A 17,810-nucleotide genomic window follows, 5' to 3' on the forward strand; every position below is an offset into this window, starting at 1 on the left:
TACCATGACAGGAAGGTGCATGAATGAAAAATTGGTTAGTTAAGGAACAGACTCTTAGGGACTTTATCTTTTTTAATCCTCCTGTCACAATGTTAATGTCAGAACAACTTCTCCCAGCAGCATATCCATCAGTCATGAGGTGCTTCTTCCATGTACCTGATGACTTTTGGGTTTTGGTGTAGTTCGGTAAATACCTTTCCGTGACTACTTTTTGCTTTTGAGGTAAGTGTATTGTATATTGTCAGAATTATTGATTATATCCATCTCTTTTGCATGTGGCATATTTTTCACTGATATCTTCAATTCTACTCCCTGATTTAAAACTACATATAATTCTGGATTTAGCAATTTAGCAAAAAACAAGTAGTGAAATAGTAACTTAGCATAGTGCTGGATGTTGAATTCGGGGGAGTGAATTTGTACTGTAAGGTTTTTGAATCAACAGCACAAACAGGTAATTTTTCCAATGTGAAAGTATCTTTCAAACTTATCCCCCTGTTGCTGGTGAACTGAAGCAGTATTGTGATTCTGCACTTTTGTTTATCATATTCCTGGTTGGCTTGTCTGAAGTTCCTGTCTGAGTTCTGGACTAGCCCACAGAGGATGCAGAAGCAAGGAGTTTTATCTCTTATTGTCATACAGGCTGCTGGTGTGCCAGCCAGAAATGGTGTGAAAAGTGGGGGTGGAGATTTTTTGATTTATTTTGTAAAAATGTTCAGAATTTATTACTGAATTTGGGGAAGTTAATGCTACAGAAGAACTCGCTGTCTCATTCTGCTGCTGTTGCAGCTTCTGGTTGAAAAAGATTTGTGATAAACTTCAGCTAGATGTTAAGCCAGTAGCAAACATCAGCAGGCGAGCTTTTGACCTAGTCTGTATAGTTGTATCCTGGAAATTGTATAGAATTAATGTTAGTTATATTTCAGTTTTGCTGTGTCGGATGTTTGTATTTTAATATTAAATGGCATACAGCTTACCTGAAGAGGAAAATACAAAATGTTGCCAAGTTAGCAGTGAGGAAATAAAACCAGTAGAAAAAAGCATAGTGCCCGTTTATTGTGAAAGATCAGCTTAATTTAATTCATTTCTGATGCTTTTCGGTGTAAAGGCTTAGTAAGTTTGAATATGTTCTCTCCCAGTTTCTTAAATCTTTGTGTAAATGCAAAGAAAATGTATTTAAACCTGTAGGGAATATGTGTAAAATATTCTTGCTTAGACTTCCCTGTAAACAGTGGGGTTTTTAATGAACAAATAGGTTTTATTGTTAAATATTGCTATAGAAATGTTATTCTAATGTCATGCAGAAGAGTTGTCGTGAAAAGTTCTATAGCTGAGTGTGATTGATTTTGCTGCTGCCTGGGAAAGTGGTGGAATCACCACCCATAACTTTCCAGATGGCAAGGAATTACCTGTATTTGGCAAAGTAGTCCAGATGCATAAAATTATATGACTATAAAATATGGTTATACTGCTGGTAGGCAGCCATGCAGGAAAAGGCATGCAAAATACCTGCAATGAGTCTCAGGTTTGTGAAGTATTTTCATGAGAAACTTAAGGTACTGTAAGGATGGAGGACTTACCCTTATGTTCTAACCTTAATGATAGATACGATTTTCGACCAATTTGATTCTTGGGATTTGTTGTTAAAAGTGATTCAAGATGAACTCACAGCTTTGGAGGTGCAAATTCACCAACTGCATAAGGCTTGGCTGGTTTGTACTGTTACAGCTTTTTCTTCAGAATTGATTTTAAGGACAGTCAGAAGTCTAATGCAACACATCTTTTTGCTTTAACGCATCAAAGCAACAGCAGCGATTTTCACTTCTCTGTCAAAATACCCTGTTTTTTTTTTTTTTTTAATTAAGCATTAACTCTGTGCTGTTCAGAAAATTCTTGGTTTAAAATTACAGTTGTCCTTATGATGAGCTCTCCTCACTATCAGTTTGAAACGTCTCTGTTTTAGGTTTTATGCATCTTTGCGAGAAAAGATATACTGGAGTGTTCTTCATATTCTGAGTCAGGAGACATAGAATCAACTAGGGCTGGAAAAACACTTTAAGATCATCAAGTCTAACCACTATGGTATGCTTGCAGAAGTCCTGCCATATTTTTTTTTCAGTGTAGCACATTACATAATGAGAAGCAAATTTTATCATGCTTCCTTGCACCTTTTTGCTTTGAAACTTATTGTGCTACTGCAAGCCTGGCAAACCTGCAGTAGCTGCTAGAAAATTCCCCGAAGACTTTTCATTCAATTTTTATAGAATTCGGTAGCCAGGTCGTTTATCTGAAGAGAAAGAAAGGAAGAAAGGAAAAAAAAAGAAAAGAGAGAGGTTAGGTGTATATGAGATCCAAAGACAGATAAGGACTTTCATTTAATTGTGAAGCTGGACTTGTCATCCTTGTCTGAACTCTCAAACTTCCATGAAAGACAACAATGGCAGAAAAGTTGTGGATGGCTGTTATTAAGATTTCTGGAGACTAAGTTGGAATATAGGTTATTCAAATCTCTGTATAATACTTGCACAAGAGAATAATGACAAAGTTGTAGCTCTTCTTCTGCCTATACCTTTATATAGTGCCGATTTGATGGAGGATACCTTGTCAAATTCAGTGGTTTGGAAGATAAGATGTAAGGGAGCAGATCTAGAATTGCTCAGCAAGCTTTTCTTTCCTTGCGACATTGATCTGCCTTGGAAGCTGTATTTCTCAAGCTGTAGGTTGTTGAGCTCAGGGATAAAGCACCTCAAAGGAGATTTCTTTCTTAGTAGTTGAATGAAACTTTGAAATGCATTAGCAGAATTACATGAAGAACTCTCATTACCTAGTTTTTCACTTCAGCAAAATAACGGTAGTAAAAAAGGAATCTCGAAAGAGAAGGAAGGAAGGGAAGAAAAAAAAAAGCAGAAAAGAGGGAGGGGAATGAAGTAAGTAAATTGTTGTGTGTTTGTTTGGCGTTTTTAATGAAGGAGTTGGTCTGAATGAAGGAAGAAGAGCCAAGCTAATTTACCATTCTAGCCTTGAATTATTTCCCATGAAGCACTTTCTAAGGGTCTACTGAAGATACTGTGAGACTCCCATTGATTTGTAAAGGGTGGTACATCATACTGCTTCAGTGCGGTGAGCATTGTTGTCATACCTGACAGAAGGTGGTTGTAAAACTTCTGCCTGCAAATGTAAGTATTTTGCAAAGGTGATTATGTAACCTGCCCCTTTTCTCTTTTTATAAGGAAAGTGTGCTTCACAAGATATTTGAAGGTTGGTCTTGAGTTCTTAAACTATCCTGTTTGACTTTTCAGTCTGAAACAGACTCTGGTTCATTGTAATTATAAACTAGGTTTTTATTTCATCACATCTCATTGCTTTTGTCTGACTTCAGTCTCACCAGGTAAAAGAATTTAGTTGACTTCTCAGCTGAGTAGTTGGCCTTAAGTCTTTCAGTGTCAGTTGCATGATCAGACCTGACCAATAGTATTATTTTTGTTGCAGTCCCTGCTTGTAGAACAACTCTTGTTTTAGAAGCAATTGATGATAACTGTGAAGGAATCAGGAGACTTGCCATGGATAAGCAAAGGACCTAAAGGAACTAAATAGAACCTATTTTCAAGGCATGGAGTTGTTTACCATTTATTTTCTTAAAAATCTTACCAACAGCCTTAGAGTTTAGCGAGAATAGGCATTTTGCTGTCAAGTCTCTCAAGATTTCTCACACTTGAACATGGCAGTGGGAAGACTTACTGCATTTATGGATAAGCCTTTGATACTTCATGATCAGAGGGAGTGTTGGCGGCAAGAATAAAATTATAAACCTTTAAATTGAGAATGGCTTAATATAATGTTCCTACAAAACTACTAATAATGCACTTATGGAAAGAAAACTGTATAAGCTTGTACTGGCACATGTAGCCATCTGTTGGAGCAGGAGGCCGATATGGAAAAGGACTTGAAAATATTTTTTTAATCTTTATTTTTAAATGCTGTTCATATGGTTACAGAGAGGGATAGACAACAGATACAAATGGGTAACTAAGTAAAAGAGTGTAGAAACCACCTGTCACAGTTTCATGGGAGAGTGTTTATGTTCTGACACTCTTCTCCACCGCTTTGCTGGTTACCAAGGAGTTGTTGCCTCGTGCCTGGTATTGGTAACTGCCTCTCACACACCAGCACCTCCACAGATCTGCTCCTGTGTCCTCCTGTTTGGTCTATTGGAGGAATGGTCCTCCTGCTTTTGGATGCAAGTCTTGAACCAGGTTAATGGAAGCAGCAGCTTGGTTGTAATAGGGGAGAAGCTTGAATGCTGTATGATATACCACTTTGTGGCAAGCCTAAGTGTAAAAAGGAAGAATTTATTAGCCAGGATTTATTGCTAACACAGTTACCGTCTTTTTGGACAGAAGTAGAACAAAATGCCCCTTTAGATCAGCACTGTTGAGTGTCTGTCTCTTTTCATGTACGTTACAGGCTGTCAGGACTTCTGCATGACCTTTATCTGAGACCCTGTCCTCAGGTGACTCCTGAAAACTGTTGTCACAGAACAGAGTATTGCTTTGAGGGCATATGTAGGCTTTTATATACCTAAAATCTTATTTGTGTTCTCTTTAGAATCAGACCTTTTTTCTAGTGAGGAGAGGAACATCAACTTCAGTGAACTGAAAATTCACTTTTCTGAAGTTGGGCTGTGCTATGAACAGAAAAAAAAATACTAATTTTAGAAATGCTCAGCTCCACCTCGCTGTGTCCAAGGTGCATACAGTGGTGTGCAGTAATTCCTGAACTGCAGGATTGTACTTGATTCAAGAAAATGTGTTCATATTTAGGCATCAATTTAGCAGAATAAATATGTGCTGTATTGCAGGTCTGGTGAGGGGAGTGGTGTTGAGAGGGAAGAGTTGTATAAGCACTGTCCATAATAACTTCCTGTATAAAACTTTATTTTTCCTTGGTTCAGATGTTTGAACTTCTTTTCAAAATTGTATAATCTTGGGATTCCTACTCCAGATCTCATCAGTTGGCCTTTCTGTGAGAGTGACTAGTTTCTCACTTGGCAATTCACCACGGACATTTAATCTGCTCATGGAGTTCAGTGTTTCAGACAAACGCAGAGAATTAATATCAGAGCTTCCAGTTCAAAAATTCTTCCATCTGGCACTTCAGCGACCTTTTCATATTTGCCTTCCATATGACAGAGACAGTTGGTTTAACATCAGCTTCGATTTTAGAAATAAAACATCCATTTTTGGAGAGTGCCTTTGAAATGGGCTGTGAGAGATATATGAGTAAGTTTGTGCTAGATACAGAAAGGAGCATATCCCCGGATACTATTTTCAGTCTCTGAGCTCTATTTTCAATTGCATTTGTTAGTTGGTATCTAGCTTTGCTAGTAATCTCTGTATCCAAATAAAGTTCAACAAATACTACCCAAGAATGTGAATTACATTTCTGGGACACAGTTGATCCTTTTACCCCTGGAGGTTACCAGAGGGGAAACAACAGGCCATCAGGACAGGAGAAGAAATGTCTTAATTTACAGTTATTTTTAACTCACATATTTCCTCCCTCCCTCTCTGACAGTTACTGTATTTCTTGTCCTTTGGTTCCCCCCTTACTCCCTTATATTTTTTTTGTCTCACGCAAGCTCTCTTCCTGCTCCGTTTAGCTGTGCCCATCACATGTTCAAACCAAAGTGCCAGTGGTTGCAGGGAAGGGTGAGTGTTGAAGGACCTCTTTCAAATTTGGGCCTGATTGCAGTAGTAGGTCTGGTATGAACTTGCTTGTGATGTCATGCAGCATTACATGCTTTACTTCCCCTTTCACAATTTTATTCACTCCCTTACCTCATCACTTGTTCTTCCTTGATCTTTTCCTGGATTGTAGCTTTCTCACCAACTGAACTCTCATTTTGACCTGTTCGTGTTTCTGCTTCTGAATGCAGCAGTCTTTTGCTGACCTTATCTTCTCAGTGGAGAAAAGAAAGAGCTGCCCTACTGCTTTGTTCTGCAATGAGAATGATTCTCCATATAGCTGCGTTTTTATTTTAGACAAAGTTGCTTTTAATACTCCAGAACATTCCCAAATTGTGTTTTATAAGTAACAAATGTCAAATTCCAGTGCTGCCAGAATCTGCAGATAACTTGTGCAGTTCTCAATTGCCATGGTACCAAAGCACAGTAGAAAATAACATGCATATAAAAGATAATGGAAACTCATATCCAAGTAGGATTTTTGTTTTCAGTGAAAATTAATGTCGGCCTTATGCTCTCAACGGTTCAGGTGCTGGGTTAGTAGTCACTTGACTGTTTATGATTTTTTCTTTATGTCTCTGTCAGCTAAATACAAGTGCTAAGTCTCATTCTCTGTAATAATGAGATTGTTGTGCTACCTTCCAGAGGGCTTTGGCTTTACAAATTATGATCTATATCTTCATAACATTTCACTTAAAAAAGCCCAAGTGCTCTACAAAGTTAATTAGTGCGCCCACTTTCTGCTTGTGGTAGGGGCAGGATCATTATTATGAACAGAAAAATGGGATTGTGGAGAGGTTAAGTGACTTCCTTACTTCAGGTGACTCAGTAGTTTTATTTTTGCTCAGCGAGTGCCAAATCTTGGATTTCCAGGTATTAGGCTCTTCCTACTGCTTCCAGAATGGTGCAAATGGGGTGAATTCAGATGTTTTCTTCTGATTTTTCAGTAAGAATTTTGGATGTTCACCCTGCTATTTAGCCAACTGACCACTTTTTACTAAGATGTACACAGTAACAATGAGTGGTAGAAAATGGTAGATGGATATTTTATATCAGTTCATAGGTAATGGATGACCAAAGTAAACACTGGTAGGATGTTAAATGTAGGAATTAAAAAGCAGATATAATGCATCTTCCGGAAAGATATGAAGAAGTTCAGAGTAGTTTACACTATACAAACATATTTAAGTTCTTTCTTCTGTGTGGTAGGATGTTTGGTCTATAATGACAAAGTTGATGGTTCTTTGTTACTGAGGATATCTTTATTAATCAGCATAAATTCACTGATACAGGACAGGACTTTTAGTAAGTACCTTAACAGATGATAAATTCAGGGGACATTCATGACTATTTTAAAATTCATGAACCATAAGAGCTATAAATTAGTTACTTAAATGATCACTCTCACCTCTTTAAATGCTATGTTACTTTAAGCAGTAAATTAATTAATCCAGCAATCTTTAATTCTAAAAATCCTGTTTGTTTGGGATCTCTTAATTTTGCTGACAGCGATGAAGTAAAAGAAATCTTGCATTGAAACTGTATTAAAATAACTAAATTTGATCAACATATATATACATATTTTACATCAATCCCAGGTGCAGATTAAGGAGTATTGCTTGAAATGCTATAAGGTGATTCACAGAGACATCTTTATTTAGAAATGGTTCCATGAATGTTTATACTGGTTTTCATTTGTTTAATGGGGCTTATTATGGACTTTATGCATGGAGCAAAAATACAGTTCTTGTGATTTCAGTCTCAACTTCAGCAGTCGTCTTTATGGGAACAAATCAGTTATTTGCAAACATTGTCTTGAGATATGATAAATACTGTGGTACTGTGTATGTGGGGGATTGTAAGAAATTGTAGCCCAGAGATCCATGCTGACATGATGATGACTAAGCCTGTTTATCAGAAAGCGGTGTTGGGATCTTCTCAAATTGATCGTGAGACTGGGTAGGATAAAAGGGGAAAAAAAGACTGTCCCAGCTCTTTTGTTGTCTTCTGATTCTGATCAGCAAGTAAGAAAGCTGCAAAGTTTACACTATATTATGCTTTTTTGTGATTCTAAGATTTGGAACTTTGAAGTGTCCTCTCTGTAATGTTCTCAGTGTGTGGTAATGGTTCTTTTTACTTTAAATAAGTAAAAAGCACATAAACACTGGAGTAACTTTTAATACTAAATGCGCTAAGTTTTGTGGGGCTGCTTTTATTTTGAATTACATTGGTATAATCTGTGGTAGCTCAAGTAATGTTGGAATTACATGAATATTCTGATTTTCTAGATTAGTCCTCCTTTTGCCATTTCTGTCAAAAGCAGAGAAGGGCTCTTCACACAACTGCAAAGTGTGTTTGTGCTGAAGGTTTTAAGTGGCGAAATTATTTCTGTCTCATCATCTCTCTTTTTGACGTACCTTTTTAGTTGAGACTGAATAAGCAATTATGGAAAAACTTCAGTCATCAGATGTGGAGAGTGTATGAGATACCAGTGGTTGCTCTGGTGACTACTTGGTATATTGGCAGCACAGTGTGAAACAACTTGGGGAAATACAGTTGTGTATTTAACATTACTATCTTTATGTTCATGGAGAGGTGCTTCTGTTGGACCATACCTGGGATGCCAAGCATCTTTTTTCCAAGGCTGGGGTCAAGGACTCTCAAGTACTACTACTGTTACCACATTGGGTAGGAACAGTCATTGCTATTTTCAGATTAAATCCTTTCCCATGAAGACACCAAGTCCCTGGACAGTTTCTGAGCGCCGCTTTGGAAGTGCTTTTCCAAACAGTAACTTCACACACAAACCCCCCCAAGTTTCTGTAGGACTTCTGTTCTCTGGAGAAGGGCAAGACTCTGTCTAAGGGGGATTGGGTGTTGAGTCTAGTTGCAGTTTTCCAGGACTTTCACCCTGGAATCAAAACAGACACTTGAGGGTTGAATGCCCTACATGTAAAGTTCTCTTGTGGAGATGCATGGAATGCATGCACACCATTGCCATGGGTTTTGCCTTTTTTCCATGTAGGAAAAAAAAAAAAAAAATTAGCTGTCCCTTGTCCCTTCCCCTCTGTCACTGCATTCTCCAACATCTGTTTTTCAGCATGATTCTCTGAGGTACTGCTGTTGGGATTCCTGCTAGGTGGGAACTTAAGTGGCAGAAAGCAGCCATACCCTCTCTTAAATTTCATGTCTGGGGCCACCTAAATGCCCTAGTCAGAGGTGGTGAACTGGCCAGTGACTTCTTAGAGCCTTTACTCTCTGATACGAGGTTTGGAAGGATGGTAATGTCCACTTGAACAATCCTTACATGACAGTTTTTTACTGTATTGCCTGTTCCACTTGTAATAATCTTTTGTTTTAAATGTATTAAGTTGATTGGCCTAGTTTTAAATCTTGTTTACTATAAAGGAGAAAGCATAAACAAAGATCTTCTGATCTCCATATAAGATCTCGTGCGAGAAATACCTCTTCTGAAAGTGGTAACTGTGATTTCATTGCACCACTTTCAAAAGCCAAATAGTTTCTGAAATAGTTTGCACTTCTGAAAGTTAAGCTTTGAATGAAGATTGTGATGGGAGAATGGCAGTAACTCCTGAAGGCTAAAGAATCACTCAAAGTGTTGACATACCTGAGTGTTTACTCGTATGATGAATTTTGTTAAAGAATCAATAATTAAAAGTGCTTAATGGCTCATACTGTTTGCTAGACAAGTTTCCTTAAATGGGTATCACTTTCATGCTGAAAAGTTCTTGCCACCTCTTTCTCCTGAGTGCATTTTATAAAGCATAATTGTCATCTTGTTAGTTGAGAAACCAAGATATTACCCGTATTGTCTCTACGTACATTTGAGGTAAGAATCTGTAATAGTTAAGGTGCCATTAATCACATTGTCATGTAGCAACAGTTTTAGACCATGGTGGCATTTACAGCATCTCAATGAGTGTCTGGGCTCCACTGTCTTAGGTGCAGCATCATATAGATTTATAGAGCAAGGGTAAGGAGGGGTGATGGATTATACAGATTGACTTCCTATATGTCATGAGCTCTTAAACTTGTTTAACTCCTTTCATTTGCTCTGATAACTGTAGGTAAAGCAAATATTCAACAAAAACATTTAGTTTTAAGGGTATACTGGCAAGAGATAATTTCCACTACTTTCTGGATTGTAATTTTCAATGAAGTGCATGAAGGTTGTACTGTGCGTAAAATTAGTAAAATAATAGCCCCCACTCTGAAGAACCTATGGCTTATATAGATAAAAGAGATGAAAAGGGGCAAAAAGAAAGGTCCTGTCTTAGAGATGGCAAAATTCTGACTAGCCCAGAGTATCAAATAGGAGCATCTAGAAGGGACTGAAGATGAACCTGTGTCCTTTGTGACAAATACTGCGCTTTAACTGAAAAATGGTCCTTACTCTTAACCTGAAAATAAGAGAGTGGGTTAGTCTTCTCCTGACTACCAGCAAGGAACTTGCAGGTGGTGAGCAGTGGTTTACCAGTCTAAAAGCTTCTGATGCCAAGTATTTGTGTATAATATTTGAAAGGCTGAAATTCATAAGAATCCCTTTTGTTATGCAGTACAAAAGAAAAATGATACTTAAAAGGATGAATTAGTTTAATAGAAAAATTCAAACTTCCTGAAAGTGATCTGGTCTTGATGGTGAAATCTAAGATCATTTGTATGCTCAGGCAGACCTCCAAAATACATTGTGCATCAGTCTTTCTCAGTACACTGTTGCTTTGTTGAATGATAAGTTACTACAGAGTAATTTCTACTATTAACTTTTTAGCACAGGAGTGTCAAATCAGCATGCCCACTGCACAGGGGCAAAGGCAAGGATATTGTGGTAGCTTTGCTATTGCTGATGGAGGAAAACCTGAAATTACCACCGAGTACTGCAACTTTAAGCTGTGTTTTAGACCTGCTCGTTTCAGGTTTCACAGAGCAGAGTTTCAGCACAAAGTTGGGCTTGACCTGTCAATGACAATGTAAAACAACTACTTAAATATTGTTTATCTTCAGAGCTTTATAGACAGGGCAGACAGATTGGAAATGTGTACACTCAACAACAGCAAAAGGTCAGCTCTCTTGCCTGTGGTCAGTGGTCATTTTGGAAAGAATGTTTTATTTCTGCTAGGGAGCTGTTGATGTAGGTGAGAGAGAAGTGATGAATGAAATCCCTTGCCAGCGCTGGCAGGAGAAGCGCTGCAATTGCAGAGAGCAGGCACAGGAACATGGGGAGCAGCCCCTGATTTGTACTTCTCTGCAGTGTTCAGTCTTTTCCTCTAGTGATGCTGGTGTTCAGCCTGTGCATCCATGGCTTGACATCTGAGTGGGGGGCTGTTGTACATCTTGGCTTTAGTCATTAGAAGATGACTGTGGGATTTTCATCCTACTGCAGATTCAGCCAAGTGACCTGAAGGTTAAAGTGTCTTCCTTCAATATCTAAATCCAAACTCTTACTGCTTCCAGTAGAGATGATCAATAGCATGTCTTGCATTTTTAAATGCAATGCTTGCTTGGCCCACGTTAGAGCTAGACATGGGAATTTTCCAGTGGAAAAAGAAACTAGAAGCAGCACTCATGGCATTATGATCTATAGTTTGTTTATAGCTGTGGATTCCAAACATTTTAACTGGCTACAAGTGGCCTTTGATAATTTGAAAGGAAGCCAAGTATAGCTTTTTAACTTTTCCTCCGTATGTCCTGCCCGTTTTCTAGATCATAGGCTTTCATAGGCTGAGTAATACTTACTGATTTATTTGCATCCATGTTGATTAAGTGAAAATGAAAGCACTGCTATTTTAATAATAATTTCAGTTTACATTATGTTAAAACATCTTTGTTGGTAGAAGGCATTGCAAGAACGTGGATCTGGAGACAGTGGGAACTGTGTGGGTGCATGTCTGTTCATATAAGTTGTTCTAGGGAAAAGAAGCCAATTAATTTTACAAGAAGGCTAATTAAAAATTCTTTGTGCACCAGTTCTTTATCTTTTCTTTCTGAAGTAATAGACCAAAATTACATAATTGCCTTTATTTTGGCCTGAGAGGGAATGAAGGGGGGCTGTTCCTTTTCTCTGTTAAATGCTGGTTAAATTTTAGTCTTAGGAAAACCACTTTAATGAGCAGAAATGTGAGCCCTTGTAAAGCTAGTAATGTCCTTCATTAGAGTTGACCTGGTGTATGATTGTTTGGCCAGATGGCACTGTGCAGGAAATGTACTTTAAATTTTTAATGTGCAAAAGAAATCTTTGATCTACTGTTACAGTGGATCATCAAACCCACAAAACATAAAAACCATGAGATGTAGTCACCCAGAATTTCTAGACGCAGTTGAAGTAAGTTGGATATCAAGGCACAGAACTCCTCCAGGGGAATGGCAAAGAATAATTTATTGAAGGTGTTTGTATTGGATACACTTTGTGTTATGGGGAAGGAGTCCTGATTAAATGGTAACGGTAAATGCTGCTTTTTCTTATTTGATGTTAACTATTTTATGACAGCAAGTGTTCCAAAATGCTTTGATTGTAGGTGTTTGGATGGAACATCATGCTTCTTTCATTTTATGTATGTGAACAATACAGTTGATAGCAAATTAACACTGTCTATCCTTAAACACTTGCAAACATTATGGAAAAAGTACATTTCAGATTCTTTTGATTTGCCTTATGATTTAAGGAGCCTCTTGGGACTGCCTGCATCACACTTCATAGCTTTCCTGTAGCCCGAAGGCTAAAATTATTTCTGCTCTTCCCAAGTAAAAGTTGAGTCTCTTATGGGTAAAAACAGAGGCTGAGGCCTTGAATACAACACCCCACCAACTGTGCAATTTAAAAATAATGTCTTATACATTGGAATGTATTAAAATTAAAAACCGAAATGTACATGACTGGAGTATATAAACTCACCCATTTAGTTCTTTCCATCTAGCGATAGCATATTTTGGCATCTCAAGCAGCAAGTTGCAGTCTTTGAGGCTTGGCAGAGCCATACCTCACAGTAACAAAGAACTGAACTTCTGTGCTTTAGTGTGTCATTAAGCTGCAGTCTCACGTTTCAGTGCCTGGGAATTGATTTACTAGTTCGATTTTCTGAGGCATATAGTGATAATAATAATAATATTTTATAAGCATTATTTAAAAATACAGTAATATACCAGTATTGGATCTTTGGCAGGCCAGCACTGAAGTGTGCACACAAACTACCATCATTTATTTTAGTTTAGTCTCATCCAATTTTAAATAAATGGAAATCAATACTGCTTGTGGGTATCAGTGGCTAGCTTGGAGAAAGAGGTGAAGTGGTAAGACCACATTGCACAAAAAAGCACAATGTATGAATTTTATGCACATTCCTCTTTTGTCTTTCTTTTTCAGGATCTTTTAGTATAGTTTGCAAAGGTAGGCTTTTTATTTGTTATGACTGTCCTCTATGTAAAATGCATCCCTGTGTAAAACGTATGTGTTGTTTGCAATTTTAATGTAGAAACACAAAGCGAATGCTTCTGAAGTCGAATACCTTTTTGATGCTGGCTGATGTATTGATGTGGACTTTAAGCCTTGGATTGATATGGACTTTAAGCCTTTTAGAGGCAATGACTGCTCTTTTTTCCTTTCAGATATGTGTCACAAAGATGTCTACACGGAACTGCCAGGGAATGGATTCAGTGATCAAACCTCTGGATACGATTCCTGAAGATAAAAAGATCCGGGTTCAGAGGACACAAAGTAGTTTTGATCCGTTTGAGAAACCAGCTAATCAAGTGAAGAGGGTTCATTCAGAGAACAACGCTTGCATTAACTTCAAAACTTCATCTGCAGGAAAGGAGTCACCTAAAGTCAGGCGGCATTCCAGCCCCAGCTCCGTAAGTGTACAGTCCTCACACCTGCGCACGTACCACATGGTGGAATTAATAGCACTAGAAAAACATTTTCTTGTTTAGGAAGGAACAGATTACTTGGAAACAAACCAGAAAAATTATGGCTGCTATAAAAGATATTTCCCATATATATTTGTACTGCTATGTATAAAATGGAATAAGAAAATAGAATTTGAAAAATAATATATTTTTAAATCTCTCTCAGATATTAGCTAGGGTGTCTTACGGGATTTCTAAGCAATTTCCTCTCCTGATCCTGGTATGGCATTACAGCTGCTCTAATGTTTATGTTGCAGATTTTGCAGAGGGTTGCTTATTTGTGAAGAGGAATTCTTCCCCCTGAAGTTTAGGAAACCACATGAATTGCCTGTTTTATCTTTAGATTTAGGTTTTAAAGAAACAGATCAGATTTGACAGATTTTGTTTACACTTTAAAATTATCTTTTTAAAATCAAGTAGTAAAAATAACGTTCATTTCCATCTCAGAAACTTTGCGTGCATGAGAGAAAGAGAGAGAAACAGCTGAGAAGGGTTTGGCAACACATCATCATTGTTGTGTTATTCTCAAGTATTTTGAAAGAAACTGGATAAATAAAATGTCATATCTTGCATGAATAATGCCCAGAACAGGTTTCTCCCAAAAGTCCTTCAAAATTATTCAAAAGCTATTTCTGTTATGCTTTGGCAGGGAAAATCCATAATAATGTGACCTTTGAGTTGAATACTAAGGGATCTAAGCAGAATGGATCTAACACTTCAAATCTTAGTTGGCGTGAAATGCTTTAAAAGGTTGATTGCCTCTTCTTTTTTTTCTTTTCTTCTTTTTTTTTCTCCATCTTCTGGACATCTTCTGACCTCCCTACAGAAGTTTGACTGAATCGTGTCAGACTTCTAAGAAAAAATGGCAGAGCTTCATTTTCTGTAGATGAGCTTTGTTTAATCCATGTGATTTTACCGGTAAGATGTCAAGCCTCCAGGGGACCTTCCTTTTTAGAAAAGGTTACATTTAAAAATATAACCATCTGTAGCAAAAACAAATCTGCTTTTTCATCATTGCCTGGCACTATATAGCTGCTGCCAAAGATGTCTCTGGTGTGTTCCAGATGAGTCCGTAACAAGGAGTTCTTGCTTTAAAACTTTTACAGTCATTAAGGGACGGATGAAGTGATTTGCCCTGTGCATGATGTCTGAATATTGTTTGGCACCACCACCACTCAATTTAGATTAGTTTTTTTTTTTGTAAGTCTTCCCTGAAAGGTTTTGTGGTATTAACTCACTTCCCATCTCTGATGTTCTTATCTTGTTCCTCTTAGAAGTTATTATTAATTTCTGTTAATGATTTATTAACTTATTTTCTATTAAAACACAAAGAATTTTAGTTGCTTTGTTTCCAGAATTTTGAAGTAGGCTTTTTGAAACTGTGTTATTGCCATCTTGTACTTTTCCAGCAATCTGATACTCTACTTCATCCATTCCATCTCAGATGACCCCAGTATTTTTTTTTATGTAAAAGATCTTAATGCTTCCTCTCCCAATATGCAGGTGGTTAGAGCCCTAGCTAAACATACACTTTTGTTAATCCTCTGTTATGGTGACTCACACAGGCTTGCTGAGGACATCTTGTATTAAAGTAGGTGCATAGTAATTTCCTGAAATACAATTCTTATTTCTCGACTTCCTTTAATTCTCCCTGATTTTTATAGCTCTGTTCAGTGAAGTCAGTTCTTCCTTCTGCTTTGAGGCATTGTTAGTAATTTTTGACTCTTCCTCACAAGGAGTGATCCCAAGAACACCTGGCAAGGAATAACTTGTGGAATAATGTTAGCATTGACAACAAGGAAGACGGAAGACTAGAAATTCACATCAAAAGGTGATTTTAGCCCTCTGATGATTGCAGGTCACATCTGGTCCTGCCCAACAGACCTAAGTTCTTATGTCCAAGGCAGAGATACGATCAAGCCGCTCCCCTCCCTCCAGAGCCTGAATAAGCTGCCCCAGGCAGGAGCTGTTATGATGCACATTTCATTCAGCATAGGTCTGGGTGGTTAGTTGCAGGAATTTGTCATTCTCTGGTTTTGAATTGCACTTGAACTGACGAAAGGTTTTGAATTTAATTTTTTTTCTAGTCCTGATGTATAGCAGATGTCCTTGCTACTTCTTCTTCTGATCATTAGTTTTTTTTTCTTCCATGGCAGAGGGCTGCTGTGTATTCTTCCTAATTAAGTTAATACTTGATTCTCTGGAAATTCTTCTGCTGAATAGATTATACCAGTCTCAATGGGCATTTCAGTTTCTGTAAATGTTCTTGAGCATGCTATGGCCTCTGGCTTGTACTGGCTACAGTTGTGTAGCTGTGTTTCGGTTTTAGCTTTGCTTTCTGTAAGCTTTATTTGAAGTTACTCTGAAAGATATATGCTACCTTCAGTTTGCACTTTCTGTGCTTGATTAGTGGAGGGGCTGAATTAGAGATAGGATTCTGTTTAGTCTCTTCCCTTTCATCATGTAAACTCCTCATTAGCCATCAGGTGCGGAAGTGATGTCTTACAGAAGGTACATGGCTGAGACTTGCAGTCTGTATATCACTGCTTTAGCTCAGGTGAAAGTCCTTTATTTGTCTCAGAAATAACATTTTTCAAGAAGTGAGCTGAAAGACCTTGTTTATAGTTCCCTGTGCCATCAGCTTCTGTGTTGATCAGTTTCAGAAGCAGTCTTGGCATGCATCAGCTTCACTGTTTGGGGAAGATCACCACATAATACTCTGCAGGTAGCACGTTACCCATTTTGTGTTTTCTGTGCCTTTGAAATGTGTTGCACCTTGTGATGAAAAGATCACTTGCATGTACGGGCACACACAGACAGAGGCTGAGGAAGCAGGAACTCCATGTTCCTGCCCACAGGTTGTCACTTGGATAAATCATTTGCTCTTGAACATAGAGCAATTTTCTGCAGTTAATGTCACACATCATTTCAACCTGGTAGAAATCCGGTGCAGTTAATTAGTGCAGTAGCATACAGGCAGAAGTTAAGTTTGTTTATAAGAACAAAAAAAAATGTGTTAAGTTTTACACTTCCACCTGAGTCTTTCCACCTGACATTTACATACTCATTATATAAGCCAGCTACATTGCATTGCGTTTTCTTCCTCTCTTTAACATAAGAAAACATCTAAGGGTAGGATTTCCAAATAACTTAAGCTGGTTGAAATTGGATGTTGTTATGGAATGAGATTTCCAGCACAATAAACTTACCCTTTTCTCACAAAAGAATGATGGGCAATATTCACCTTGGAGGTAGTGAAGTAGGTGTTTGCCTGTTAGAAGAGGGGAACTTGACTTAATAAACCTTTGCTCTCATCCAGACCAACACAACAGATATGTGTGTGTATATATATATATGTATATATATATATGTATGTATATTCTGTACATGTAGCTATAGTTGCACGCACTTCTCTATCTGTCTGTATCTATCCTAAAAATCTTTTGCTGAGTCTTTTACCTATGAAGGGAAGAAATTTGCTTTTTTTCTTTCCTTAGCTGGACACAACAAAAAAAGCAGAATTCAAAACTAAATTTATGGCAGTCTTTCCAAAATAACACTGGCTTTGAAAAACAGTTTGACTCTAATTTTCTGAAAGTCTAATTTGAGATCCACACTCTTTAAGCATGTCATTATTATTATTATATATTTTTCTCCAATGCCAGGTGAAGTTTTATTACATTCACTGTACACATTTTCTACACTATAAAATAGTACTTTTGCATTATATGTAAATAGAATTTGCAGGTTTTATGAGCTAGCCATCTGGTTGTCATGGTTTAAGTCCTGCTGGCAACTATGTTCCACACAGCCACTTGCTCACTCCCCTTAGCCCCCCCAAAGGTGGGATGGGAAGAGCTGGGGAAAAAAAGTTAAAAAACATGTGGGTTGAGATAAGAACAGCTTAATAGTTGAAATAAAGTAAAATATAATAATCATCATCATCATCATGGCTTGACTTCGCGAACGAAGATTTGGGAAGGGCATTTACCCACGCTTACTACAAGCGTGCTGATGACTAAGAAGGCCAATGTGGGATAGGCAAATCCGGCTACAAAAAGCACAGCAGAAGGTCTCCTTGGGTGGAACAGGTGGGACACGATTCTTCCTGTGTTGTCTTTTCTCCTCGAGACTAGTTCTTCGTGA

The 17,810-nt window shown here is 37.8% G+C and overlaps 1 protein-coding gene across 5 annotated transcripts in view; it reads left to right on the forward strand.

The window, feature by feature from the left end:
• CDK14 (cyclin dependent kinase 14) overlaps positions 1 to 17,810 on the forward strand; it is a 321,875-nt gene that overhangs the window by 76,275 nt on the left and 227,790 nt on the right. For all 5 annotated transcript variants that reach the window (XM_061369041.1, XM_061369045.1, XM_061369046.1 and 2 more), the window contains one exon: positions 13,365 to 13,610. In XM_061369041.1, the coding sequence (XP_061225025.1) occupies positions 13,365 to 13,610 (246 nt within the window). The remainder of the gene's footprint in view (positions 1 to 13,364; positions 13,611 to 17,810) is intronic.

Source organism: Neopsephotus bourkii, unplaced genomic scaffold, assembly GCF_033783945.1.
Source record: "Neopsephotus bourkii isolate Nb327-2 ecotype Australia unplaced genomic scaffold, CSIRO-AGI_Nbou_v1 NB_1473, whole genome shotgun sequence".
In the NCBI taxonomy this organism is placed as follows: Eukaryota; Metazoa; Chordata; class Aves; order Psittaciformes; family Psittacidae; genus Neopsephotus; species Neopsephotus bourkii.